We start from the raw sequence: 27,691 nt of genomic DNA, 5'->3' as shown, positions 1-27,691 counted from the left end.
AACCCTGGAATGGGTTGGGTTGGAAGGGACCTCAAAGCCCATCCAGTCCCACCCCTGCCATGGGCAGGGACACCTCCCACTGGATCAGGGGCTCCGAGCCCCATCCAACCTGGCCTGGAACCCCTCCAGGGATGGGGCAGAAACCACTGCTCTGGGCCAGGGCCTCCCCACCCTCACAGGAGAACATTTCTCCCTCAGATCTCATCTCAATCTCCCCTCTTTCAGCTCCAAACCGTTCCCCCTCACCCTCTCTCTGCCCTCCCTGATCCAGAGCCCCTCCCCAGCTCTCCTGGAGCCCCTTTTGGGACTGGAAGTTTTCCATGATTCTGTGAAACCTCAGATTTTGTGAAGCTCAGAGCCAACCCTGAGGCTTCGCTGCAGCAACTCCACCATAACCAGTGGCAAAACTGGCCCGACCTCTCGGTGCCTTCTCGAAAGAGGTCAGTGCTTCTCGTAGAAGTGATTTTGCCTCTTCCAGGAGGTGAAGGCTAAACGTCAGCTCTGATGAACGAGCGACTTTCTATGGAGGTGGAGGGAAACTCCCGTGCACGCTCCACCCCACGCACCGACGTCACTTCCATTATGGGGCTGAGTAACATTTTTCCAAGAAGTCAGAGACTGTTGAAGCAGAATCTGTCATCCGCGTGGGAATTGCAACCAGAACAAACTTCTTACTCTCTAATGATTGTTGAAGACCAAATCACCTCCTGTTTTTTTTAACCGAGAGCTGGAGAAAGCAAGAGGCGTGAGGAGCGTGGGAGGAGATCCCTCTTAGGTTGACTGGTTGCCATCAGCACTTAGAATCCTGGGATTGTTTGGCTTGGTAGGGACCTTAAATCTCATCCAGTTCCACCCTGCCTATGGTATGGACACTTCCCACTGGATCAGGAGGCTCAAAGCCTCATCCAACCTCATCTCGAAGCACTTGCTTTCTCCATCCTGCCTCCTGATGCTGGAGGTGCCGTTGGCCCCGTGCATGGTCCTGGGAAGGTGTGGTAGAGCAGGGAGCGCCACAGAGCGCTCAAGAAGTACAAAATGGTACATCAGGATGTCTGCATGGCAAGAAGCAGCTTTGCTGAGGTCTCCATAAGGGTCTTCACCCAAATGCAGCCCTGGTGCTTGCTGAAGAGCGATGCCCTGCACAGCCAAGGAGGCAGCGTCCGGGTTGGGTGCTCAGTAGGTGTTTTGCTGTGGTCTGGCTGTCGGCACTCCTGGAATCCAGCCCTTCAGGAAGGTGAGCCCGCTCCAGGCTGTCTGTGCCCTACTTCCACCTGTAGACCTCGAAACCTGGTGGGACAGAGGTGGATTCATTGCAGGGAGCTGACCTTAGGAGGTTTCTGCCAAGCGAGGCTGAGTCTCGGGGTTATCTTGGATCCAGAAGCTCCACCATCGCTGCTTTCCTAGGGAGATATCCCCAAGTGCTGTTCTCGCTGTTCACCTCTGACATCCAGGCTTCCTCTAATCTTGATGATCCGAGGGTTGGAGCACCTCCTGCAGGAGGAGAGGCTGAGAGGGTTGGGGTCGTTCAGCCTGGAGAAGAGAAGGCTCCAGGGAGACCTTAGAGCAGCTTCCAGTGCTGAAAGGGATTCCAGGAAAGCTGGGGAGGGGCTCTGGATCAGGGAGTGCAGGGAGAGGATGAGAAGGAAGGGTTTTGAGCTGAAAGAGGGGAGATTGAGATGAGATCTTAGGCAGAAATGTTCTCCTGTGAGGGTGGGGAGGCCCTGGCCCAGGTTGTCCAGAGCAGTGGGGGCTGCCCCATCCCTGGAGGGGTTCCAGGCCAGGTTGGATGGGGCTTGGAGCCCCTGATCCAGTGGGAGGTGTCCCTGCCCGTGGCAGGGGTGGGACTGGATGGGCTTTGAGGTCCCTTCCAACCAACCCATTCCGGGATTCTATTCCATGCCATGGCCCGTGGTGGTCCCTGCTGGTGCAGCACTTGGGGGGATAAATGCTCCGGATGGGGTTCCCAGAGCTGACCCGCCGCGGGATGTGCTTTGCACCACCGGCTCTCCTCGCTTTAGCCCTACATTGCAGTGCCTTCATCATGTTGGGCTGTGAATCTTTGACCCCCCAAGGCCCACCCAACCCATCACAAGTTGCCCAAACCTAGAGGAGGACAAAGCCCCTCGATAAAACCTGTCCCAGCACCGCGTTAGCCCGTGTGCTGCTTCCCACCAAAGAGCAGAGCTTCTGGAAGGACAAAATGACGCAAGGAGGGAGGGAGGAAAAGCCGCTGTGTCTTTGGCGCTGCGGTGATCCTGTTGACTTTGACCGTGCGTGCTCTGTGGGATGAGGAACCTGGGTTCGTAGCAGCTGTTCAGCTCCACTTTCAGCCATCCCACGCGAACCGGCGACTCTCCAGCTGCCAGGTTGAATTGTGAAATTTAAATTGATAGGAAAATATTAGTGAGGTTAAAGGAACGAGCTGCGCCCCTCGCTGTCTCCTACCCTTTCTGTGCCCTTGCTCTCGCTGACGATGGCTGGTGCGTTCCTCCGGCTCCCTTAGCAACCTCGCCGGCACACGGAGGGCAGGCGAGGTGTTGCGATATCTTTTCCTGCATCCATGGGGATGAGGTGGTGTGGGAAGCAGACAAGTGGTACCTAATCTTTCCAGATCACCCCACCCCAGGCAGGGTAGTCACACCTTGCCAAGGGGCTGGAGCAAACCGTGACTGAGGTGTGTGGTTGGATGCTCTCCTTTGACTCATCGACCTCAATAAGTTTTGAGCTGTCTCAGACACCGTGTTGTGTCTGTCTTTTGGGTTGCAGGTGACTCCGTGTCCCAGCTCTGGGAAACGCAGCAGCGGAGCATGGCGTATCTTCCAGATATAGGTACGTGAGAACCTCTTCTAGGTGGGTCAGTTCCAACTCAAAGCGTTCGATGATCAAGAGCAAGGTCCTCCACCTGGGTTGGGGCAACCCCAAGCACAAATCCAGACTGGATGGAGAATGGATGGGGAGCAGCTCTGAGGAGAAGGACTTGGGGTGCTGGGGGAGGAGAAGCTCAACAGGAGCCAGCAACGTGCGCTCGCAGCCCAGAAACCAACCGTGTCCCAGGTTGCATCCAAAGCTCCGGGACCAGCAGGGAGGGAGGGGATTCTGCTCCTCTGCTCCGCTCTGGTGAGACCAAACCTGGAGCCCTGTGTCCAGTTTTAGAGTCCTCAGCACAGGAAGTGAATTCGAGCAGGTCCAGAGGAGGCCACAGAGATGATCCGAGGGCTGGAGAACCTCCCCTACAAGGACAGGCTGAGAGGGTTGGGGTTGTTCAGCCTGGAGAAGAGAAGGCTCTGGAGAGACCTTAGAGCAGCTTCCAGTCCCAAAAGGGGCTCCAGGAAAGCTGGGGAGGGGCTCTGGATCAGGGAGTGCAGGGAGAGAATGAGAGGAACGGTTTTGAGCTGAAAGAGGGGAGATTGAGATGAGATCTTGGGCAGAAATGTTCTCCTGTGAGGGTGGGGAGGCCCTGGCCCAGGTTGCCCAGAGCAGTGGGGGCTGCCCCATCCCTGGAGGGGTTCCAGGCCAGGTTGGATGGGGCTTGGAGCCCCTGATCCAGTGGGAGGTGTCCCTGCCCGTGGCAGGGGTGGGACTGGATGGGCTTTGAGGTCCCTTCCAAACCATCCTGTGGTTCTATGATCTAATTTGCTTTGTTTCGAATGCTGTGACAGCTTTACAAACTAAATACGTGGCTTTCTCCGCCCTCCCAGACCTGGAGACCATGGCTGCGAGCACATCGCTGCCCGACCCAGCCGGCGAGTTCGACAGGAACGCGCCCCGCATCTGCGGCGTCTGCGGGGACAGAGCCACCGGCTTTCACTTCAACGCAATGACCTGCGAAGGGTGCAAGGGCTTCTTCAGGTGAGTGGAGAGCCTTCAGGGAGGAGGAATCTCCCTCCATCCCCAGGAAGCCTTGAGGAGCGGGCGATGGGCTCCTCGGGGAGCTGCTGGGCTGCCGTTGCGGTTACCCCACATCCCTGCAAACCTGAGCTGCCGCCGGCCCTGAGACACCTGCAGATCGAGAGATCACAAACCATTTCCCTTGTTGTGGCACTCTGCTACTGCGAAATAGCTTGTTTTCCCCTTCGATGGAGTTTTCCATCTGTCTGGGAGCCTTGCGAGGCCTTCAGGTGCTGCAGGAGGGGAAGAGCCTGGGAAAAAACACCTGAACGGAGCGGGCTTTAGAAACTAAACTGGTTTGATGGGCACAAAGTTCATTTCTTTCACGCAATCTGCCTTTCCTGGCTGCCCTGGAGCTCGGTGTGCCTTTGGAAGGAGGTGCATGGGGTCCTCTGCCCACTGGAAGGAGCTGGGAACAAGCTTTTTCCAGAGCCATGCAGGTTTTCAGTCTCTTCCAGGTAGTCTTTCACTCACAAATCTGTCTCTTTAGGGGTTTAAATCTGCCGTGGGCTGTATGTGCAGCTGCTTTGAGGCTTTGTTCCACTGTCAGATGGGGATGCTGAGTGCTCTCGAGGTGGTCCTCAGCAAGGCAGGACCAACCATACCCTGGGCTGCATCCAAAGCTTTGGACCAGCACGGAGGGGATTCTGCCCCTCGGATCTGCTGAGACCAAACCTGGACCCTGTGTCCAGTTTTGGAGTCCTCAGCATAGGGAGGACATGGTGCTGTTGGAATGAGCGCAGAGGAGGCCACAGAGATGATCCGAAGGCTGGAGGACAGCCTGAGAGAGTTGGGGTTGTTCATCCTGGAGAAGAGAAGGCTGTGGGGGGACCTCAGAGCAGCTTCCAGTGCTGAAAGGGTCTCCAGGAAAGCTGGAGAGGGGCTCTGGATCACAGAGTGCAGAGAGAGGATGAGGAGGAACAGTTTTGAGCTGAAAGAGGGGAGATTGAGATGAGATCTTGGGGAGAAATGTTCTCCTGTGAGGGTGGGGAGGCCCTGGCCCAGGTTGCCCAGAGCAGTGGGGGCTGCCCCATCCCTGGAGGGGTTCCAGGCCAGGTTGGATGGAGCTTGGAGCCCCTGATCCAGTGGGAAGTGTCCCTGCCCATGGCAGGGGTGGCACTGGATGGGCTTTGAGGTCCCTTCCAACCCAAACCATCGCAGGATTCTATGATCTCTGAAAGCTGCTGGGGTCTCTGGAGAGTTGCGAGTTTGGGGCTATTTGGTAGCAGCTCGGTTTTGCCCCAGTGTCTGTCGAGGTGATGTTCCTTCCCAGACGGCGCTGAACCATTCACGTGGGAGTTCCGATCGATCGCTTGCACCAAGTGAGAGAATGACTCAGTGCCCATGAAACTCAAAGAGATAAAGGCTGGCGTGGGGCCGTCTGGGAGAAAACCTTGCTCAAGTCTTTGGGGCTGCAATGGGATGGTGGCACAGGGATTGCAACCACCGGAGCTCACAGCATCACACCAGGAGCTGAGCTCTTGCAGCAACCGGAGCTTGAACTTTCCCAGCAATGTCACAACTCCTCCTCTCACAGGAATTTCGGGGCTAGGTGAGGGTTTGCACAGACTGCCCTCTCGCAGCCCGCTTTGGAACCAGGCAGCTTTGCAGCCCGGCCAACCTGAGGGACAACATTTTCCTCAATTACTGCCGCTGAACGAGGATCTCCTCTTTCAGGTGCTCTTCTCCACCTTCTGCTATGTTGTCCCTGACCTTCCCTGTCCCCGTAGTGGCCGCAGAGGCACCGGGTTGGCTTTTGACCTGTGAAACAGCCGGTGCTGCTCAAGGAACCCCTCCTGCTCTCGCACTAATGCTGTGAGCCCTGCTGCCTTTCCCATCCCTCTTGTCACATCGCTGTCACCACACCGGACGACTGTGAGCGTATTTCTGAACACACGTTAATGCTGTGAAAAGCTCTCACCTTCAGCAAGCCCTTCATGCCCCGTAGAAAGCTTTTCTTTTCAATTTAAGGCTCTTCATACTGTTTGAAATCTCGCTTTCCAGGCACGCTCGCCCCGAGCCAGGTCTCGGTGTGCTCTCTCTTCCCTACGCAGACTCGTTTAGGTGCTTTTGAGCCGCTCGATTAATTAATGCTTGCTGCTGCCACGGTATCCGAGTGCTTTCTGCACAAATCCGGAATGGAGTGGGAGCAGTCCCGAGGAGAAAGACTTGAGAAGCTCCACAAGAGCTGCCAGCGTGTGCTCACAGCCCAGAAACCAACCGTGTCCTGGGCTGCCTCCAAAGCTCTGGGACCAGCAGGGAGGGAGGGGATAATGCCCCTCTGCTCTGCTCTGGTGAGACCAAACCTGGAGCCCTGTGTCCAGTTCTGGAGTCCTCAGCATAGGGAGACATGGAGCTGTTGGAATGAGTCCAGAGGAGGCCACGGAGATGATCCAAGGGCTGGAGAACCTCCTCTATGAGGACAGGCTGAGAGGGTTGGGGTTGTTCAGCCTGGAGAAGAAAAGGCTCCGGGGAGACCTTAGAGCAGCTTCCAGCGCTGAAAGAGGCTCCAGGAAAGCTGGGGAGGGGCTCTGGATCAGGGAGTGCAGGGAGAGGATGAGGAGGAACGGTTTTGAGCTGAAAGAGGGGAGATTGAGGTGAGATCTTGGGAAGAAATGTTCTCCTCTGAGGGTGGGGAGGCCCTGGCCCAGGTTGCCCAGAGCAGTGGTGGCTGCCCCATCCCTGGAGGGGTTCCAGGCCAGGTTGGATGGGGCTTGGAGCCCCTGATCCAGTGGGAGGTGTCCCTGCCATGGCAGAGGTGGGACTGGATGGGCTTTGAGGTCCATTCCAACCCAAAGAGTCCTGTGATTCTGGTAGAGCAGTGCTGCCATGGAAGAGGCTGTGTCCCTAAAGCTCTCCTAGAAAAGCTCTGCACCCCTTTGCCAGCGCCTCCCGGGCTGTGAGGGGCTCTGCTGGTTTGCGCTTGTTGGTTTCCAGCTTTCACCTTGCACTCCCTGACCTGATCCTCAAAAAAATCCCTCTGCTGGTATGGATTCCTGGAGGCTGATTACGCTTCCCTGGGAGGTCGGACCCGCAGCCTTGGCTGGAAGGGGCTAAAAGAGGGCGAGCGGCTGAGAATATTGAACTGCTAAACCTCAGGAGGGTTTCACAGCATTTTCTTGGTGTGCTCAGGCTGCAGATGTGAGTTGGTCTCCTCCATCACCTGGACTGAGAGCGGTTCCTGCGCCCCACAGCCCACGGATGCTGCGATGCAGCCCAGGCTTTGGAAGAGGTGGAACTGCAGGAGGACCTCCTGCTGGATCTCCCTCTGTGTGACCAGATTGTGAAGTCCTCCAGGAGATCCTGGGTTTAACGACTCTATAAATGGCACTAGGAATTTCTCAGCGCCTTGGGGTGCTCAGAAGTGCGTGTAACCCACGGCACAAACAGGCGTGAGGCAACCTTTGATCGCTTGCTTCCAAGTCCGCTGTTTACTAATGATGCCAACGGCAACGGCAGCCTTTTATTGAGCTCTGCTGTTTGCTCAGGAGCTCTTGAAAAAGAGCTGAGCCCGAGTGATTTATTCTGCTGTGACTTGGCTGAAGCACTCATGGTTTCTCTGGTTTCTTCTGCAGTCCCAGTGCGATGACACCAAGCGGTAATAGCAGAGCTGCTTGGAAAGGAGTCGGGGATTTCAAAACCTCCCAAGTCCCCACCTATCCCGTCTGCATCCCTGCATCTTCCACTTCTGTCAGCCTCTCCAGGTCTGTTTCTTTTCAGCGGAAAGAGGGGAGATTGAGAGGAGATCTTAGGGAGAAATGTTTTCCTATGAGGATGGGTGGCCCTGGCCCAGGGTGCCCAGAGCAGTGGGGGCTGCCCCATCCCTGGAGGGGTTCCAGGCCAGGTTGGATGGGGCTTGGAGCCCCTGATCCAGTGGGAGGTGTCCCTGCCCATGGCAGGGAGTGGGACTGGATGGGCTTTGAGGTCCCTTCCAACTCAAACCATTCCAGGATTCTATGAAATCAGGTGCCAGAGAGCTTCAGCTCTGCTCTTGGTGTTGGCTTGGCTGTTGGTGCTTCAAGGAGCCGCCCTGGGCAGCTGTAGAGGTGCGATGGGGGAGAAAGATGGGATTATCCTACCTCAAACCTTGTGATGGCTCTGTGAGGTGGTTCTGCCAAAGCCTTGGTGCCAAAATGACTATTTGCCTATTCGCCACGTGGTGGGTGATGGAAAAACCATGCCAGGAAATCTGTGGTGGGGTTTGGTTATGAGTAGGGCGGCTTTCAGGAAACGGCGTTGCACAGGTTCTGTAAATGTGAGAGTTGTGTGTGGCGAAAGCCCCTTTTGCTGATAAAAATCTCTCAGTTGCTTTGAAAAAATCAATCCTGTCTGGTAAAAAGGAAGCACTGAGCACAGCTCACCTGGAGCCCCGTGTCCAGTTCTGGTGTCCTCAGCACAGGAAGGGCATGGAGCTGCTGGAGCGAGTCCAGAGGAGGCCACGAAGATGAGCTGAGGGCTGGAGAACCTCCTGTACAAGGACAGGCTGAGAGAGTTGGGGTTGTTCTGGAGAAGAGAAGGTTCTGAGAAGACCTTAGAGCAGCTTCCAGTGCTGAAAGGGGCTCCAGGAAAGCTGGGGAGGGGCTCTGGATTAGGGAGTGCAGGGAGAGGATGAGGGGGAACAGTTCTGATCTGAAAGAGGGGAGATTGGGGTGAGATCGTAGGGAGAAATTCTTCATTTTGAGGATTTTGCCCAGAGCGGCGGTTTCTGCCCCATCCCTGGAGGGGTTCCAGGCCAGGTTGGATGGGGCTTGGAGGCCCTGATCCGGTGGGAGATGTCCCTGCCCATGGCAGGGGTGGCACTGGATGGGCTTTGAGGTCCCTTCCGGACCCATTCTATGATTCCCTCTTCATCCTTCGCAATCTTTGATCTACACTCAGCGAGCGATGCTGGTGGAGAGCCCTCACGGGATCCCTGTCCCTATTTCCACCCCCCGGTACAACCCCCAGCGCTCGGAGCTCATCGCTCCCTGCTCCCCAAACCCTCTCCCCTTGCCCTGTGCCCGTGTTTGCTCTCCCCACCCTCTGGGTTTGTGCAGGGGGAGGCACCTCGTTATTTTTAACATCCAGCCGCATTCCTGGGATCCAAAAGGAGCCTTGAAAATGGTCAGTTTTAGAGCTCGAGAAAAATACCGCCGAGCCAGACGGCGTGAGCTCCCTCTGGGGGGTCACCAGCCACTCCCCGAAGCTGCTGCTCTTCCTCGGGGCCCCTCGTAGCCGAGAGTTTTGGACCCTTGGGGCAAAGAAGTGGCTGCTTAGATAAAAAAACCCACCCGCCTATTGTGCCCAACCACCCCGTCGTTGAAGAAACTGCAATTTTCATACCAAGCCCATCATCCTGGCTTGCCCTCGCGCTACAGGACGTCTTTCCCTGCCCGAGGGCCTCGTGGTTCTCCGGTTTGTTTGTGCATTCCTCCAGCCTTGCCCTGGGCTCCGAGGAAAAAAACGAGCCGCCCGCCCGAGGGGCTCAAACCCAAAGGTTTGCTCCCCCAAACTGGGAGATTTTGGAGGCGTTTGCTTTCTAATCTGATTGAAGCAACATTTGTCCCTCTTTCTGGGCGAGCAAAGGTCCCGTTGGTCTTGGTGGAAGGGGAAAAGCACTGAACTGCGAGGCAGCTGTTTGGTGCAAGAGGAATTTCTCAGCGTAAAGCAGGTTATGGAGGGTTTTGGCCATCCGCCTCGCCTGGATTAATGTTCCTAAATGCGTTTATTCATCTGGGAGGTGAAGGGAGAGTAAAGCCTCTTTGTTTACATCTCTCTTGCTAAAATAGCCTCTAATTGCACACTATGTCCCACTCGGATCCACAACCCGACAACAGGTTTTATATTTATACCCTATAAGCACAGGTTTGGCGCCGTTCCTGGGCTGGAGGGGCCCCTGCGCCGTCGCCCCCCCAACCTGCAATGGAGCCCTTTTGCTCCATCCACGTTGCTCACAGGGCTCTGCACCATCAGCTCCAGCCCCTTCCGCAGCTCCGTTCCCTTCTCCGGATGTGCTCCAGCCCCTCGAGGTCTTTCTTGGAGTGAGGGACCCACAACTGAACCCAGGATTCGAGGTGTGGCCTCTTTGCACGAGTCCAGGGGGATGATCCCTTCCCTGCTCCTGTGGCCACTGCAGGGCTGATCCAAGCCATGTGCTGGTGGCCTCCTTGGCCACCGCTGGCTCATGTTGAGCTGCTGTTGACCAACACCTCCAGGCCCTTCTCCTCCAGGCAGCGTTCCAGCCGCTCTTCCCCAAGCCTGGAGCTGCCTGGGGTTGGTGTGACCCACGTGTAGGACTCAGCACTGAGCCTGGTTGAACCCCATCCCGTTGGTCTCAGCCCATGGATCCTCTGCAGACCCATCCTGACCTCCAGTAGCTCAACGCTTCCACTCAACTTGGTGCCATCCACAACGTGACTGAGGGAGCGCTCGAGCCCCTCGTCCAGGTCATCTCTGGACAGCATAGAACGGCAGAACTTAGAGGGACACAGCCTTGGGCGGTTCAGCCATGGGTTGAGCAGCTTTCTGGTTCTGAACAGGTATTCTGAAGGCCAAAAGAAGGGGAGAAGGAAGGTAGAGACCCCCTGCAGCAGCAGCAAAGGAAACCAGAAGACATGTAGGGAAGCAACTTTTGTTATTAAACATTTACCAGCCTTTAAGGCTGGCTTTGCTGGAAGAACTGGCTGGAGCGCGTGTTTGTGTGTGCGGGAGAAAGAAACCTCACGGCAGGGTACAAGAGAAGCAACACTTAACGTAATAACCCTCTCTTCCACCAAAACCACCTCGTGCCACGTTCATCCGCTGCTGCGATCGGGACTGTCACTGTTCCAAGTACAAAGGGTCAAAGCCAGAGCTTCCAGGGAAAAGTCACCCTCCGGCGGGGCCGTCCGGCGTGGTGGCCACTAATGACACGTTGCAGGCATAGCTGAGCCGCTCCGGCGAGGGCGGTTTCTCCTCTACCGTTCGGAGATGCTTTGAAGAAAGTTACTTGAGGATTTGCCATCAGCGAGCAGAGAGTCAATCTCTGGATTGACAACTATTTCTGAAGGAGCCGCTCGCTTCAAATAGAGATCGTCTTCCTGCGCTCGGCGCTGGTGGTGCCGCGCCTCGAATCCTGGGTTCAGTTTTGGGTTCCTCACTTCAAGAAAGACCTTGAGGGGCTGGAGTGTGTCTGGAGAAGGGAACGGAGCTGGGGAAGGGGCTGGAGAACAGGGGTTGTGGGAGCGGCTGAGGGACCTGGAGGGCTTTGGTGTGGAGAAAAGGAGGCTGAGGGGAGACCTCATCGCTCTCTGCAGCTCCCAGAAAGGTTGGAGCGAGGTGGGATCAGGTTCTGCTTCCAGGAGCAAGGGATGGGATGAGAGGAAATGGCCTCGAGTTGCACCAAGGGAAGGTTTAGATTGGATATTGGGAACAATTCCTTCATGGAAAGGGTTCTCAGGCCCCGGCAGAGGCTGCCCAGGGTGGTGATGGAGTCCCCATCCCTGGGGGCAGTCAAGAACTCTCTGGCACTTGGGGACAGAGTTCAGTCACAGTGGGGTTGGGCTGATGGTTGGACTGGATGAGCTTAGAGGGCTTTTCCAACCTTAATGATTCTGTGACCTCCGAGATCAAACCCATAGGTGCCTCTGGGTGGGTTCAGCCTCTCCCACCGGCTCTTCTCAAGTGACTGAGTTGAACAGAGTCAGGGTAGAGATGCTTCCAACAGCCTCTTAGCAATCCCTCTCCATCAGTTTACTGTCCTGAGGGCTGGATTTGTGCTTTCATCTCCTCCTGACATTCAGAGCAGCCTTTTGCCCAATCCCAACCCTCTTGATTTGACCCAAACCATTTTTCTTCCCCACTCCTCTCCAGGAGAAGCATGAAGAGGAAAGCCATGTTCACCTGTCCCTTCAACGGCGACTGCAAAATCACCAAGGACAACCGGCGGCACTGCCAGGCGTGTCGGCTGAAGCGCTGCGTGGACATTGGCATGATGAAAGAGTGTGAGTACGCGGACACGCATCTCATGGAGATCGGTCCGACTTCGCGCTACCTTGGCTTCTTCCTCTTCAATTCAAGGTGGGCACGCGAGCGTGAAACCCAAAAGCCCTGGCAGGATCGGGAAGGGATGCAAAGGGCAGGGGATGCGGTGGGTAATGATTGAGAGGAGCTCGTTTAATGATTGAGGTGGTGGTTAGCAAGCCAGCGAGTTGCTTTTATCAGAGCCAAGACACCTTTTCTTGGCTCTTGGGGGGCACCAGAGCAGTGAGAGCATCCGGAGCTGTTTCTCATTAACTCCTGTTTACACAGACTGAACTCCCTCCAATCCCACCTGTGCAAAGTCATTGTCTTCTCCAACACCTTTTTCTACCCTCCTCCAAGCCGGGGGGAAGGGAATGAGCTTCCCCATAGCCATTTCCACCAGCGTGGAGCTGGCTGGTGGTGTCACCTCTTTCTTTGGTCTGGCCACTTCTCACCGCGTGGCTCCGTCTGCCCGGCCGTGGGCCCAGCAGCGACTTAAATAAATAGCGGAGGGAAGTGAAATAATTTTTAACCCAATCCAAACAGACTGATGTTGTCCAAATATTTATTTTCTTCAACTCTATTTATAGATAAGCAGCTTTTAAAAGTACAATGTTTGGAGGCTTCCTCCTACCACCCCATGCTTCAGGAGAAGGCCGGGGCTCAGGCCACCTTCAACCCTAAATAGAACCATGGAATCATTGAGGTTGGAAAAGCCATCCAAGCTCATTCAGTCCATCCACCAGGGCAGAATCCCCTCCCTCACCCTGCTGGTCCCACGGCTTTGGATGCAGCCCAGGACACGAGTGGTTTCTGGGCTGGGAGAGCACTTTGCTGGCTCATGTGGAGCTTCTCATCCTGCATCACCTCAAGCCCTTCTTCACAGGGCCGCTCCCAATCTCTTTGTGTGGTTGGGGTTGCCCCACCCCAGGTGCACTTGGCCTTGTTGATCTTCATGAGGTTCACACAGGCCCACGTCTCCAGCCTGTCCAGGTCCTTCTGGATGGTGTTTGCAGGGAAAACTGCCCTCATTTCATAGAATTGAATCATAGAATCATTAGGTTGGAAAAGACCTTTGAGATCATCAAGCCCAACTGTACTTGTCCACTACTAAATCGTATCCCTGAGCACCTCATCTACCTGGCTTTTAAACCCCTCCAGGGATGGGGACACCACCCCCTCCCTGGGCAGCCTCTGCCAGGGCCTGAGAACCCTTTCAGTGAAGAAGCTTTCCCTGATGTCCAGTCTGACCCTCCCCTGGCGCAGTTTGAGGCCATTCCCTCTCATCCTCTCACCCATCACTTGGGCGAGGAGACCAACACCCACCTCTCTACAACCTCCTTTCAGGTAGTTGTAGACAGGCTCCCTCAGCCTCCTCTTCTCCGGGATAAACACCCCCAGGTCCTTCATCTGCTCCTCGTCACACTTGTTCTCCAGCCCCTTCCGCAGCTTCATTGCTCTTCTCTGGAAACGCTCCAGAACCTCAATGTCCTTCTTGGAGTGAGGGGCCCAGAACTGAACCAGGATTCGAGGTGTGGCCTCACCAGCACTGAGTCCAGGGGAAGAATCATTTCCCTGCTCCTGCTGGCCACGCTGTTTCTGATCCAAGCCAAGATGCCATTGGCCTTCTTGGCCACCTGGGCCACTGCTGGCTCGTCTTCAGTTTCCAATTGTCCCAAAGATCAAGCAGATTCCTGATGAAGGGAAGCTCCATGGAGCTTCTCTTAAGCTAGCATCCCCATCCCATAATGAGGGAGAAAAAGACCATGTGATAAACCCTACGTCCCCGTGGTTTGGGTGAGTATGAGGACATGGGAGCCCATGAGAGCGTGGTGGTGCGGGCCATCTGGCACATCCGTTGCTAACGAGGGAGATGTGTTGACTTAGAATCATAGGATCACCAGGTTGGAAGGGACCCATTGGATCATGGAGTCCAACCATTCCTAACACTCCCTAAACCATGTCCCTCAGCACTTCATTCCCCCGTCCCTTAAACACCTCCAGGGATGGTGGCTTAGTCCCCTCCCTGCCTCGCACCGGTTAATGACCGAGGAAGGGCCGGAAGACTCAACGGCAGTGATGCATGAGGTGTTTGAACCCACCAGGGTCAGGGGTGGGCCAGGGCCCAGGGATGTTCACACTCTCCGCAGAAGTTAACTTGTAAGCAACCTCGTTAGCAAATTGGTACTGGATTAACTAAACCTGACCTAAAGAGACCAAAAATAGCCTTCCTGCGGACTTTGCTGCCGGTTCAATGCAGGGGAACGAGGCGCTGCTGTTATTTTTAGGTTGCGTTTTTAGGTGCCTGCATTAATCGCGGTGAGCAGCCAAGGCACCTCGAGGCCGGAGACTTGACCACTTTGGAGCCACGTGGAAAGAAAAATCCCTCTGGAGAGGAGTGAAAGGAGCATTCCCCAAAGGCTCGAGCTGCGAGGTGGCTTTCACCTCTCCCCGTCGCCCGTCCCGCGGCCCCGCCAGCTTGCCCTGCACTTTACCCTGCGCAGATAAGAGGGGTGGGAACCCACAAGTATTTGCTAACGTTGGCTGCCGATGCCTTGGGGTGACCCCAAGCGTTGTGGCGGGGCTGTAAATCCTGCTCCAGCCTTATAGCCGTGACCTCGGCTGCTCTCCAGCTTCCAACCTCCTTCCCCTGTCTGGTCCCTCCTCGGTGGCCACCCCAGCGCTGTCCCCAGGGAGTGCCGGTGGCTTTGTATGAGCTTGGACACACGCAAGCGCTTCCTCGCTGTGTCTCCTCAACAAGCGTTGGCTCCTCCAGCCCGTCACCACAGCGTCTGGTCTGCAGGTTGGGCTGAACCCAAACGTGGACCACGCGCCAGGGAGGAGGAGACCCTAAGTGTTGGCAGGGGTGGTTTGAGCTGGAGGTGATGTTGAAAATCATCCAGTTCCTCCAAGAAGGGATGGAGAAGGGTCTGCCTGCATCGGACCCCATATTAAAGGGGGCGACAGGAAAGCGGGGAAGGAGCTGAGAGAGAGGATTTTGCCCCTCTGCTTTGCTCCGGTGAGACCCCACCTGGAGGTCTGTGTTCAGTTCTGGAGTCCTCAGCACAGGAAGGCCATGGAGCTGTTGGAGTGAGCCCAGAGGAGGCCACGGAGATGATCTGAGGGCTGGAGAACCTCTGCTGTGAGGGCAGGCTGAGAATTGGGGTTGTTCATCCTGGAGAAGAGAAGGCTCCAGGGAGACCTTAGAGCAGCTTCCAGTGCTGAAAGGGGCTCCAGGAGAGCTGGGGAGGGGCTCTGGATCAGGGAGTGCAGGGAGAGGGTGAGGAGGAATGGTTTGGGGCTGAAAGAGGGGAGATTGAGATGAGATCTTAGGGAGAAATGTTGGGCTGCTCTTTCCTCAGTTCTCCCTTCACGCTGCTCCACGCCTTCCACCAGCGCTTCCAGCCCTCTGGTTTTGGCCCGGACTGCAGGGCTGTACCCTCGCCCAGCTGGCTCTGTCCTCGTGTGCTGCCCTCGGTGTTGGCCGTGGCTTTCCCTGGTGGCCTTGTGGTGTCTCACACAGCAGCCCAGCGTCTGTCTGGAAGAGATGGGTAGATGTTATCTCAACCTCCACACGGACGTTGGGTCAGGGCAGCCCACAAGCCCTCAGCCGCATCTGCGGTCGTGCCAGGAATCTGCAGCTGGATGTCTCCTGCTCAGCCTTTGGGAAGAGATCAGATCTGGAGGGGAAGGTGCAGGCATTGAGCCACTTCAAATCCTGGAATGATTTGGGCTGGAAGGGACCTCAAAGCTCATCCAGTCCCACCCCTGCCATGGGCAGGGACACCTCCCACTGGATCAGGGGCACCAAGCCCCATCCAACCTGGCTTTGGACACCTCCTGGTCCCATATTCCCCCTTGAGGCTGGCAGGGACACGGTGGGCCACGTCCATCCTTCTGTGAGTACAAATGAGGGTTGAATCTTTTTTCCTGAGGACTTTATAAAGCCAGCGGGGCGCTGCGTTGACACCCCTCGTTGACATCTCCTCCGATCCCACCAAAACACCATTCCTCCAGCATGGCCAAGCAACGGGCGTTTCCTAGAATTATAGAGTCACAGAATCATTTGGTTGGAAAAGACCTCTGAAATCACCGAGTCCAACCATCCCAGGGATGGTTGAGCCATCCCTGAGCACCTCATCCACCTGGATTTTAAACCCTTCCAGGGATGGGGATTCCACCTCTACCAGGGCCTGAGAACAGGTTTCGGGTTTGATGCTCTCCAGTGGCACTGGGATTTGCACCAAACTCACCAGGTTTGGTTCCACCAGGTTCCCAGTCCGCAGCACCGATGCCAGGCTGAGTCAGGGCTTGTCACAGCCGGGGCGTTTACACCACCAGACAAGCTGGAAGAATATCACAACTCCCCTTTATCTGATTTTTTTCAGCACCTGTGGGGCTTCCTTTGGGTTTCGGGCTCCCGTGGGCTCCAGCAGGTCTTGGCAAAGCATTAAACGCCAAACCCAGGACCTGCTGCCAGTAAGAGTCCTCACCAGAGATCTGACCCGAGCAGAGGGGCAGAGTCCTCTCCCTCCCTGCTGGTCCCACTGCTCTGGATGCAGCCCAGGACACGGGTGGTTTCTGGGCTGGGAGTGCACTTTGCTGGCTCATGTGGAGCTTCTCGTCCCCCAGCACCCCAAGTCCTTCTGTCCTTCTGCTCAGTACCGTTCCCAATCCATTCTCCACCCAGCCTGGCTTTGTGCTTGCGATTACCCCAACCCCGGTGCAGGACCTTGCGCTCGGCATTGTTGAACCTCATGAGGTTGAGCAGCCCAACCTCTCCAGGCTGTCCAGGTCCCTTTGGATCCATCCCTTCCCTCCGGTGTCAACCACGCCACACAGCTTGGTGTCACGGGCAGAGTTGCTGAGGGTGCCCTCAACCCCACTGCCCGTGTCTGTGACAAAGATATTAAACCGGTTGGTTGGTCCCCAAATCAACCCCTGAGGAACGTCACCCGTTACTGGTCTCCAAGTGGAGTGACCTTTCAGGTCATTCCCGTGCCGCTGAGCTCATCCAAGTCCCCTCTGAGATTGTGCAAGTTGGAAATGTATTGGAAAAACGCCGTTGGCTAAAGGTGGCAGAAAGGAGTTGGGACTGCAAACAGCTCGTTGCCTCGAGCTCCGCGACCTTGGCGCCCGCCGCCCTTCGCCAACCTCTCGTCCTGAATTCCACCTTGACTTGCCCAGCAGCAAATCTCCCTGTGACCCAGGGCAGGCAGGAACCGCCTTCTCATCAGATAAAGTGCTTGGGGTTTTCTTTAATGACCGGTTAAAGGGCTAACGGTGCCTGGAGGAGTGAGAGGTGGGTTTAGGACCTGTCGATGTGTAGGAACGACGGCTTATGTGAGTGTGGGGCTCCGTTATGAGGAGGGGGGTCGCTGCGCCGAGAGATGGGTGCAGCTCCCTGTGGCTTCTTGGGGGTGTTGGTCAACAGCGGCTGAACATGAGCCAGCGGTGGCCCAGGTGACCAAGGAGGCCACCAGCATCCTGGCTTGGATCAGCCCTGGGGTGGCCACAGCAGCACGGAAGGGATCGTCCCCCCCTGCACTGGTGAGACCACACCTCGAATCTTGGGTTCAGTTCTGGCCCCTGACTCCAAGAAAGACCTTAAGGGGCTGGAGTGCATCCGGAGAAGGGAATAGAGCTGGAGAACAGGGGTGTAGGAGCAGCTGAGGGACCTGGAGGGGTTTGGTGTGGAGAAAAGGAGGCTGAGGGGAGACCTCGTCGCTCTCTGCAGCTCCCAGAAAGGTTGGAGCCAGGCAGGGTTGGGCTCTGCTTACAAGGAAGAAGGGATGGGACAAGAGGGAAGGACCTCAAGTTGCACCAGGGGAGGTTTAGATTGGATATTGGAAACAATTCCTTCATGGAAAGGGTTCTCAGGCTCTGGCAGAGGCTGCCCAGGGCGGTGGTGGAATCCCCACCCCTGGGGGGTTCAAACACCGTGTGGCTGTGGCACTTGGGGACGGGGTTCAGTCACGGAGGGGTTGGGCTGGTGGTTGGACTGGATGAGCTTAGAGAGCTTTTCCAACCTTAATGATTTCATGATTCTATGATTCTTTTCTTCCAACCCCATGAGCTATTCGGGTCTTTAAGATCCTTTTATAAAGATTTGAGCCCAAATTGCCTGTGGATGCTCCTCTTCCCTAAATAAATGGGAGAAGCCTTGAGTATCACCTTTGGGTCCAACCCTTGAAGGCTCTCCTCCATAATAGAAGCCACGAATACTCAATGCTGGGAGTGAGGAGACGTTTATGTGATCCCTTAGCTTAAAAATGCTGGATACTCAGATGATCCCAGCCGGAGCGATGCTGCTTCGGGCTCCCTCTGTTGTCGAGCGGTGAAGGAGCCGTGCGGGAGCGAGATGAACCCACTGGCCTGAGTCTTGCAGGAGCCAGATTTCTTTCACCTGAAAGCCCAGGGCAAACAGCAAGGTCACCGAGCAGACGTGTAACAGCACTGACTTGACTTTATGCCTCCCAATCCCTGCCTAAAAGCACCCAAGTGGGCCATAAACTGGTCTGGAAGTGGGGAGCTGTGACCCAGCAGTTGAGGACAGGGTTGATGAAGTTTTAATGATGATTAGAAAGAGGAGGGAGATGCTGGCTGCAGCAGCCCAGGGTTGTTTCAGTCTCTCTTTCCCTGTTTTTGACGCTTTCCTTCTCCCTACAGTCATCCTGACGGACGAGGAGGTCCAGAGGAAGCGTGAGATGATCTTGAAGCGCAAGGAGGAGGAAGCGCTCAAGGAGAGCCTGAAGCCCAAACTCTCAGAGGAGCAGCAGAAAGTCATCGACATCCTCCTCGAGGCTCATCGCAAAACCTACGACCCAACGTATGCCGACTTCACCAAGTTTCGGGTACGGCTGGGCCCCAAATCCCACACACAGGACCAAGTGGTTCCTGCCCAGGTGCTCCAAATTGGTTTCATCCCATGACCTCTCAGTAGAGAGGAGTTAAAGATCCCAGTGCAAGAACCTCGGCGAATGCCCCCAGCCCCATTCCTCACGTTCTGCTCTCTCTTCCAGCCCCCTGTGAGGAGCAAGCCCAGCAACAGGGTGGCAGCCAGGTCCTCCTCCATCCTCACCCAGGACTTGTCCTCAGATGACTCCACTGATCTCTTCAGCTCTGATTCCTTCAGTGCATTTCCAGGTACAGCACTCGCCTCTCCGTAGGCGATGGGGTGGGAATCATAGAATCACAGAATCCCAGGATGGTTTGGGTTGGAAGGGACCTCAAAGTCCCTTCCCTCGGGCTGCCCAGAGCAGTGGGGGCTGCCCCATCTCTGGAGGGGTTCCAGGCCAGGTTGGATGGGGCTTGGAGCCCCTGCTCCAGTGGGAGGTGTCCCTGCCCATGGGTTTGGAACTGGATGGGCTTTGAGGTCCCTTCCAACCCAAACCATTCCATGATTCTAAACAAAGCACCCCCTGACCATCTCATCTCCAGAGCCTGTAGAGCCCCCGATGTTTTCGAACCTGGTCCTCTCCGAGGAGAACGATGAGAGCTCCTCCATGAACATCAACATGTCCCAATTCTCCATGCTCCCACACTTGGCTGACCTGGTTAGCTACAGCATCCAGAAGGTGATCGGCTTTGCCAAAATGATCCCAGGATTCAGGTGAGATGTTTGCTCCCAGATCTGATCTCTGTGGAGGTTTCCACTCTTGGAAATCCCGTCCTGCTCTTCACAGCCAGATCATTTTTCTCTGTTTCATCCTCAGCTGCCCCTCAGGCTCTGTTCCATCCTCAGGTCTGTTCCTTCTTTCACGTTTGCTGTCTCTCCTCCTTCCTGAGGTTGTTCCACTTCCATCTCCACCCTGATTCACCCCAACTCCATCAGCAAAATGCCTGAGCTCCTCAGATGCTCGATGCCGTGTGAGAGGTCCCCATCCTGGGTTGTGAAGGACCTCAGGTCTTGCTTATCTCCAGGCTGGTGCCCAAGGTGCTGGGTGCTGCCTCTCATTAAATGTCGCTGCTGAAATACCTGCTTAATTACAGAGAAAACTGGGGTGGGGGAGAAGCTGGGGTGCCACCAGCAAAAGGCCTGGGGTTACTGATGGCGCGTGGGTGGCCTGGGTTCTTCTGTAGCTCACCAGACAGGTCTCACATCACCCTCTCCCCGCTCTGCAGGGACCTGGCAGCAGAGGACCAGATCGCCCTGCTGAAATCCAGTGCCATCGAGGTGATCATGTTGCGCTCGAACCAGTCCTTCACTCTCGAGGACATGACATGGAGCTGCGGCAGCAACGACTTCAAGTATAGGATCAGTGATGTCACCCAAGGTAAAGGTTGCCAGAGATGCTCCTGCTTGATGTGGGCTTCAAAACATCATCCCAGCCTTAAATTCAGATGCAAAAATCCCATAGTGAGGAGTCTGGAAGCAGGGATTGAATCATGGAATCATGAAGGCTGGAAAAAAACTCTAAGTCCAACCACGCAGCATTACCAACAGCCAAGCCAACACCAAGAGCAGAGCTGAAGCTCTCTGGCACCTGATTTCATAAAATCCTGGAATGGTTTGGGTTGGAAGGGAGCTCAAAGCCCATCCAGTCCCACCCCTGCCATGGGCAGGGACACCTCCCACCGGCTCAGGGGCTCCAAGCCCCATCCCACCTGCCTTGAACATCTCCAGGGATGGAGTATCAACAACTTCTCTGGGCAATCCCATCTTGTTCTGGAACTGCCTGTGCTTAAAGGTCCTTTCTCTTCCCAGCCGGGCACAGCATGGAGCTGATGGAACCGCTCGTGAAATTCCAGGTTGGCTTAAAGAAGCTGAACCTTCATGAAGAAGAGCATGTGCTCCTCATGGCCATCTGCATCCTGTCCCCAGGTAGGATTTTGCGAGTCCCTGTGGATCACAAAGCGCTTGTCCCCAAAACCATCAGCTTTCCCTGCCTCTCCATCCCGGCCAGCTGGAAAAGGGATGGGACTCATCCTACATCCACGGTGTCTCCTAGATCGCCCAGGCGTGCAGGACACCTCGCTGGTGGAATCCCTCCAGGATCGCCTCTCGGAGGTCCTCCAGACCTACATCCGCTGCAGGCACCCTCCTCCCGGCAGCCGCCTACTCTACGCCAAGATGATCCAGAAGTTGGCCGACCTCCGGAGCCTCAACGAGGAGCACTCCAAGCAGTACCACTGCCTCTCCATCCAGCCTGAGCACAGCATGCAGCTCACGCCGCTGGTGCTCGAGGTCTTCGGCAACGAGATCTCCTGACTTCCAACCACGAGGATGAGCAACCACCGGGAAAGGGATAAGTCAGCCTGCCTTCCTGAGCGGAGAGACGTGACCTCGGGCAGAAGTTCTGTCCAAGGGGTGGTTTGGTTTCACACTACGGGACCTCCTCCTGCATCTTCTCCTCCCCGGCAGACGAGGTTTGCAGGATCAGACCCAAATCTGTGGGGTTTCTCCCCATTCCGGGAGCAGCTTTGCCACTTCCCTGCCATCCGTGAGAGCTGATTTATCCCTTTCCGGATGTTTTGAGGCTGGGCTACCTCAAATCCCTTCATTCTTGCCCTAAAAAAGCCAGGCTGGAGTGGTTTATGGGGGGGGAGGTGGACTCTGCTCCCCTCTGGACACCTGCAGCGCTTGCTCCTTGTTCCCGAAAGGAGACGATGATGGAATTCCACCCCCAAATCTGGGATGTCCTCACTTTGGAGAGCAGGATGAGGCCGGAGGCGCTGGTGCCAGCCCAGAGAGGGGAGATTTGGCCTCTGCCATCAATGGAAGCAGCTGGATGAGCCATTCCCAAGGGATTTGGGGGAGCAGGGCCCACTCGGGGGGTCCCCCCGCAGCCCAGGATGGGATCCAGACCCTCGCGGGGTCCCGGGGTGGGATGGGAGCGGGTGCCAGAGGCTGCGGGGGGAGGGGGGGCGGTCTGGGGGGACCTGGCTCTGTCCTGGCAAATAAACTTGTGCTTGGGAACAGCATCTGGGGGGAATGTGTGTCCGTCTGTCCTCGGGGGGGCTGAGCAGGGCAGCGTCCGTCTGTCCCTGTCCGTACCTATCCCTGCCTGTGTCCGTCTGTCCCTGTCCGTACCTATCCCTGCCTGTGTCCGTCTGTCCCAGTCCCCCTCTATCCATGCCCCTGTCTCTCACTGCCACTGTCTGTCTGTCTGTCTGTCTGTCCCTGTCCACATCCTTGTTGGTCTGTTCCTGCCCGTGTCCCTGCTCGTGTCTGTCTGTCCTTGTCTCTGTTGTCCCTGTCTGTCCCTGTCAGTCTGTCCTTTCCCGTGTCCCCGTGTCCCTCTGTCCCTGCTCGTGTCCCTCTCTCCCTCTCTCCTTCCCTTCCGGAAGTGCCGCTTTAGCCCCGCCCCCGGGGCTGTGACCGTAGCGGGGCCGAACAGCGCATGCGCAAAACGGGGGGGGCGGGGAGGAAGAGAGGTGGAGTGGGCGGAGCTGACGGGGGCGGGGCCCAGGTGAGAGGTGGCGCGTGAGCAGAGTGGGAAGGAGGGGCTGGGCGGGGCCGACACGTACGCAGAGTGCATGGGAGGAGCTGGGGGGTATGCGCATGCGCAGAGTGGACGGGAGGGCTTGTGCGAGGCTAGCGCATGCGCAGGCTCAGCAGGGCGGGAACGCCCGTGCGGGGGCGGGGTTTGCGCATGCGCAGTGCTAGACGCGCGGGCGGGGTTTGCGCGGTTTTTCGGGGCGGGGTTTGCGCACGGTCAAAGCGCTGCGCGGGGTGGGCTTTGCGCGCTGTGAGGCTGCGCGGGGTTTGCGCGCGCGCAGGGCGATGCGCGGGGCGGGTCTCGCCGCCCGCCTCATGGCCGCCTCCTCCCCGCGCATCGGCACCCACGACGGTGTCTTCCACTGCGATGAGGCCCTGGCGTGCGCGCTGCTGCGCCTGCTGCCCCCGTACCGGGTACCGGGGGGTCCCCAGGGCCACCGGGGGGGGGCTGGTCCCACCTAGGGGCCACCTTTAGGTCCCCAGTCCCTCCCTGGGGTCCCCAGTCCCACCCAGCGGCTGCCCTTTGGGTCCCCAGTGCCATTTGGAGGTCCCTGGTCCCACCCAGGGGCCACCTTTAGGTCCTCAGTCCCTCCTCAGGGTCCCCAGTCCCTCCTTGGGGTCCCCAGTCCTACCTGGCAGCTGCTCTTGGAGTCCCTAATGCCATTTGGGGGTTCCTGGTCCCACCTAGGGGCCACTCTTAGGTTCCCCAGTCCCTCCTCGGGGTCCCCAGTCCCACCCAGTGGCCACTCTTAAGTCCTTGGTCCCACCCTTCGGTCTCCAGAGCCACTGGGGAGTCCCTGATCCCACCCAGCGGCTCCCTTTGGGTTTCCAGAGTAATTTGGGGTCTGTGGTGACCTCTGGGGGCTCCCCTGGTGCTCCCCATCCCTCCGTGGGGTGCCTGGTTCCAGCAGGGGCAGCTCTCGGGGCTCCTCAGCCTCTCTTTGGGGTCCCCTTCAATATCCCCCTGTCGTCGCCCCCCCCCCCCCCTCCGCAGGATGCTGAGATCGTGCGCAGCCGGGACCCGCAGCGCCTGGCGCTGTGCGAGGTGGTCGTGGATGTTGGGGGCGAGTACGACCCCACACGGCACCGCTACGACCACCACCAGAGGTGAGACACCCCCACCAGAGCCTAAGATGCCCCCCCAGGCCCTAGGGTGCCCCCCAAACTCCAAGGTCTCCCTCCAGACCCCAGGGTGCCCCCCTAGACCTCATGGTCCCTCCCACATCCCAGGGTCCCCCCTCAAGATCCTAAGGTCCCCCCTCCCAAAATCCGAGGTCCCCCCCCCAGACCCCATGGTCCCCCTCCAGCCCTGGGATTCCCCCAGACCCCAGGGTGCCCCTAAACCCCATGGTGCCCCCCAGACCCTGCCCCCCAAAGACCCCAGGATCCCCCCCAAGACCCCTCAGAGCTGTCCCCCTGGCCCCCCCAGATCCTTCACAGAGTCCATGTGGAGCCTGCGGCCGGACAAACCCTGGACCACGAAGCTGAGCAGTGCTGGGCTCGTTTATTGCCATTTTGGCTCCCAAATCCTATCCGAGCTCCTGGGGCAACCGGAGGACAGCCCGGTGGTGACGGCGCTCTACGATAAAGTATGGGGGGAGGAACCAAGGGACCTCAGGGGGGGTCTCACTTTAAGCATCCTGACCTGGATCAGCCATGGGGTGGTCTGTGTTGGTCAAGAGCAGCTGAACATGAGCCAGCTGTGGCCCAGGTGGCCAAGGAGGCCACCAGCATGTGGCTTGGATCAGCCCTGGGGTGGCCACAGGAGCAGGGAAGGGATTGTCCCCCTGGACTCGTGCAAAGAGGCCACACCTCGAATCCTGGGTTCAGTTGTGGGTTCCTCACTCCAAGAAAGACCTCGAGGGGCTGGAGTGCATCCGGAGAAGGGAACGAAGGTGGGGAAGAGGCTGGAGAACAGGGAGCATCTGAGGGACCTGAGGTTTAGCCTGGAGAAGAGGAGGCTGAGGGGAGACCTCGTAGCTCTCTGCAGCTCCTGAAAAGGAGGTTGGAGCAAGGTGGGTGCTGGGCCCTTCTCCCAAGGAACAAGGGATGGGACAAGAGGAAATGGCCTCAAGTTGCGCCAGGGGAGGTTTGGAACAATTCCTCCATGGAAAGGGTTCTCAGGCCCTGGCAGAGGCCGTCCACGGCAGTGGTGGAGCCCCCATCGTTGGAGGGGTTCAGAAGTCGGGTGGATGAGGTGCTCAGGGGTGGTTGGACTCAATGAACATAAAAATCTTTTCCAACCAAGCAATTGTGATTCTTCTCTAGAGAAATCCAACCCACCTGGACGTGCTCAGGTGCGGCTGCACCGAGTGACTCTGCTTTGGCACACAATGAGCACCAGAGATCCCTTCCAGCCCCACCACCCAGGATTGACTCCAGGTCGGGCTGATCCTTGATTCCTCCTTCTCCATCCTCAGATGTACGAGAGCTTCGTGGAGGAGATCGACGCCATCGACAACGGCATCGCGCAGACCGAGGGTGAACCCCGCTACGCCATCACCAGCAACCTCAGCGCCCGCGTCGCCCGCCTCAACCCCTGCTGGAACGACCCCGACCAGGACACCGAGGTGAGGTGTGGTGGGTGGAATGGGGCCACCCTAAAGAGGGCCAAAACCCAGTTTTGGGGGGACATGTCTTGACCCCCATCTCTTTGTCCCCAGGCAGGTTTCAAGCGAGCGATGGAGCTGGTAAGGAATGAGTTCCTGGAGCGGCTCGATCTCTACCACCGGGCCTGGCTGCCGGCACGGGCGCTGGTGGAGGACGCCGTGCGGAGACGGTTTGAGGTGCCCACCATGTTTTGGGGGGGCTGGAAGGGTTTGGGGGTGAGGAGAGGGCAGGGCCCATTGGATTAAGCCCCCCCTGTGGGGCTCAGGGGGGCTTCTTGCAGCCCAGAGCCCCTTGTCTGGCTGTGACCCCCCTCCTGCACCCCAATATCTCTGTCCCATACCCCAAAATCCCCACACATAGTCCTGTACCCCCTTTGTACCCTGACAGCCATATCCTGTACCCCAAAATCCTCACACACAGCCTTGCATCTCCTCCTGTACCCCAAAATCCCTATCCTGTACCCCAAAACTCACAGCTCTGTACCTCCTTCTGTACCCCAAAATCGTTACCATGGCCCTGGCATCCCCTCCTGTACCCCAAAATCCCCCCCACAGCCCTGCACCCTTTCCCATACCCCAAAGTCCCCCTCCCATACCCCGAAGTACCCACACACGGCCCTGAACCCCACCCCGTACCCCAAATCCCTGGATCCCCCCAGATCTCCCCATGCAGCCTCAGCACATCAATGCACATGGATAGGAAAGGGGAAACTGAGGCACGGGGGAAGCAGGGCTGCGCAGGCAGTACCTCCCGCTGTCCCAACCCAACTCCATGAAGGTTGGGGTTGTCCAGGATGGATCTGGATGGGAAAAACACCTCAATTTCCCCCCAAAATGACCCTTCACCGTAGCCTCTTCCTGCTCTGGGGCTGCAGAAGTGGAAAAGATGGGGTTCGGTGAACTTCCCGTGTCCCCACTTCCAGGTGGATGCGAGTGGCCTCATCCTGGAGATCCCACGGGGTGGTTGTCCCTGGAAGGAGCACCTTTTCCACTTGGAGAAGGAGCTGGCGCTGCCCGAACCCCTCCAGTTGGTGCTGTTCCCAGACACCAATGGGCAGTGGCGCGTGCAGAGCGTCCCGGTGGGACCAAACAGCTTCCAGAGCCGGTGAGAACCGTCCCCTCCCGCACGTCCAAGTGTTGTTCTCGGGGTTGGAACAGTTCTTCAATGTCAACGTCTTTATCCATGATCTGGATGAAGATCAGGTGCTCCCTTAGTCCATTTGTGGATGACGTTAAGTTGGGCGGAAGGGTTGATCTAGTGGAGGGTAGGGAGGATCTGCAGAGGGATCTGGACCTGGAGCAGCCTGGTCTAAGTGGGGGATGTCCCTGGATGATCTTTAAGGAACCTTCCAACCCACTCCATTCCATGATTCTATGGTTTGATGCTCAGGACAGGCTGGATCCATGGGCTGAGACCAACGGGATGGGGTTCAACCAGGCTCAGTGCTGAGTCCTGCACTTGGGTCACACCAACCCCAGGCAGCTCCAGGCTTGGGGAAGAGCGGCTGGAACGCTGCCTGGAGGAGAAGGGCCTGGAGGTGTTGGTCAAGAGCAGCTGAACATGAGCCAGCGGTGGCCAAGGAGGCCACCAGCACGTGGCTTGGATCAGCCCTGGGGTGGCCACAGGAGCAGGGAAGGGATCATCCCCCTGGACTCGTGCAAAGAGGCCACACCTCAAATCCTGGGTTCAGTTGTGGGTTCCTCACTCCAAGAAAGACCATGAGGGGCTGGAGCGCGTCCGGAGAAGGGAACGGAGCTGGGGAAAGGGCTGGAGAACAGGGGGTCTGGGAGAGGCTGAGGGACCTGGAGGAGTTTGGTCTGAAGAGGAGGCTGAGGGGAGACCTCATTGCTCTCTGCGGCTCCGGGAAGGGAGGTTGAAGCCAGGTCGGTGCTGGGCTTTTCTCCCAAGGAATCGGGATGGGGTGATGACGGTGCCTCAAGTTGCATCAGGGGAGGTTCCGATTGGATATTGGGAACAATTCCTCCATGGAAAGGGCTCTCAGGCCCTGGCAGAGGCTGCCCGGGGCGCTGGAGGAGTCCCCATCCCAGGGGGAGTTGGGGTGGCTGTGGCACTTGGGGACACGGTTCAGTCACGGGGGGGTTGGGGTGGATGAGCTTGGAGAACTTTCTCACCCTCTCCGATTCCAGGATGGTTCCATAGAGTTCGGGGTTGGTTGGACTGTGATCCCAAAGGTCTTTTCCAACCCCTCGGTTCTCCGTGTCCCCCCAATCCCTGGGGTTTCTCTGCTTACCCCTGCAGGCTCCCCCTCCCTGAGCCCTGGCGCGGGGTCCGTGATGAGGAACTTTCCCAACTCACCAACATCCCCGGCTGCGTCTTCGTCCACGCCAGCGGCTTCATCGGCGGCAACCGCACGCGGGAGGGGGCCTTGGAGATGGCACGGCGGACGCTGGCGCAGCGGTGTGAGGAGGGGGGAGCGCAGAGGGGATGAGCCCTCACCAGAGGCTTTGGGGATCCAGCTCTACGAGGATTGTTCTGTTTCCCAGTAAACAGCAGCAAAAACCAGTCCATTCCCAGTGCAGTCGCTGGTCAGGCAGTGGGGACTGGGGGGGACACAGTATGGGGAGGGAGGAGGCATCTTTGGGGTTGGGGGGGGTACAGGGGGGGGAGGGGGGGCACAGTACAGGGAGGGGTCCTTGGGTATGGGGGGGGCACAGAGTGGAGGGGGCATCCTTGCGGTGCTGGGGGGCACAGGGCTGGGGCCAGCGCTCTGGGGGTGCAGCAGGGCTGTAAATTGGGGTGCAAATATAGATT

General features: G+C 57.4%; 2 protein-coding genes across 3 annotated transcripts; both read left to right on the top strand.

Moving 5' to 3' along the window:
- The first annotated feature begins 361 nt into the window (after window positions 1–361).
- On the top strand, window positions 362–21,692 carry VDR (vitamin D receptor). 2 transcript variants are annotated; one of them, XM_009556785.2, is made up of 10 exons: window positions 362–1,234; window positions 2,767–2,829; window positions 3,699–3,849; window positions 11,719–11,849; window positions 18,538–18,722; window positions 18,891–19,014; window positions 19,309–19,480; window positions 19,993–20,144; window positions 20,576–20,692; window positions 20,820–21,692. In XM_009556785.2, exons 1-10 carry the CDS (start codon window positions 1,036–1,038, stop codon window positions 21,077–21,079), a joined length of 1,554 nt encoding a protein of 517 aa, XP_009555080.2. In that variant the 5' UTR covers window positions 362–1,035; the 3' UTR covers window positions 21,080–21,692. The 2 variants fall into 2 exon arrangements, with proteins under 2 accessions (XP_009555080.2, XP_053907625.1); XM_054051650.1 differs by lacking the exons at window positions 362–1,234; window positions 2,767–2,829; window positions 3,699–3,849 and adding an exon at window positions 7,447–7,592.
- An 821-nt stretch (window positions 21,693–22,513) lies between these two features.
- On the top strand, window positions 22,514–27,447 carry MYG1 (MYG1 exonuclease). The gene is made up of 7 exons (XM_054051652.1): window positions 22,514–22,723; window positions 23,304–23,416; window positions 23,739–23,898; window positions 24,730–24,879; window positions 24,973–25,095; window positions 25,842–26,023; window positions 27,179–27,447. Exons 1-7 carry the CDS (start codon window positions 22,595–22,597, stop codon window positions 27,366–27,368), a joined length of 1,047 nt encoding a protein of 348 aa, XP_053907627.1. The 5' UTR covers window positions 22,514–22,594; the 3' UTR covers window positions 27,369–27,447.
- The last annotated feature ends 244 nt before the right edge of the window (window positions 27,448–27,691 follow it).

This window comes from Cuculus canorus, chromosome 29 (assembly GCF_017976375.1).
Source record: "Cuculus canorus isolate bCucCan1 chromosome 29, bCucCan1.pri, whole genome shotgun sequence".
Lineage (NCBI taxonomy): Eukaryota > Metazoa > Chordata > Aves > Cuculiformes > Cuculidae > Cuculus > Cuculus canorus.
The sequence above is the reverse complement of the archived record's forward strand: the minus strand, read 5'-3'. Positions and strand labels throughout refer to the sequence as shown.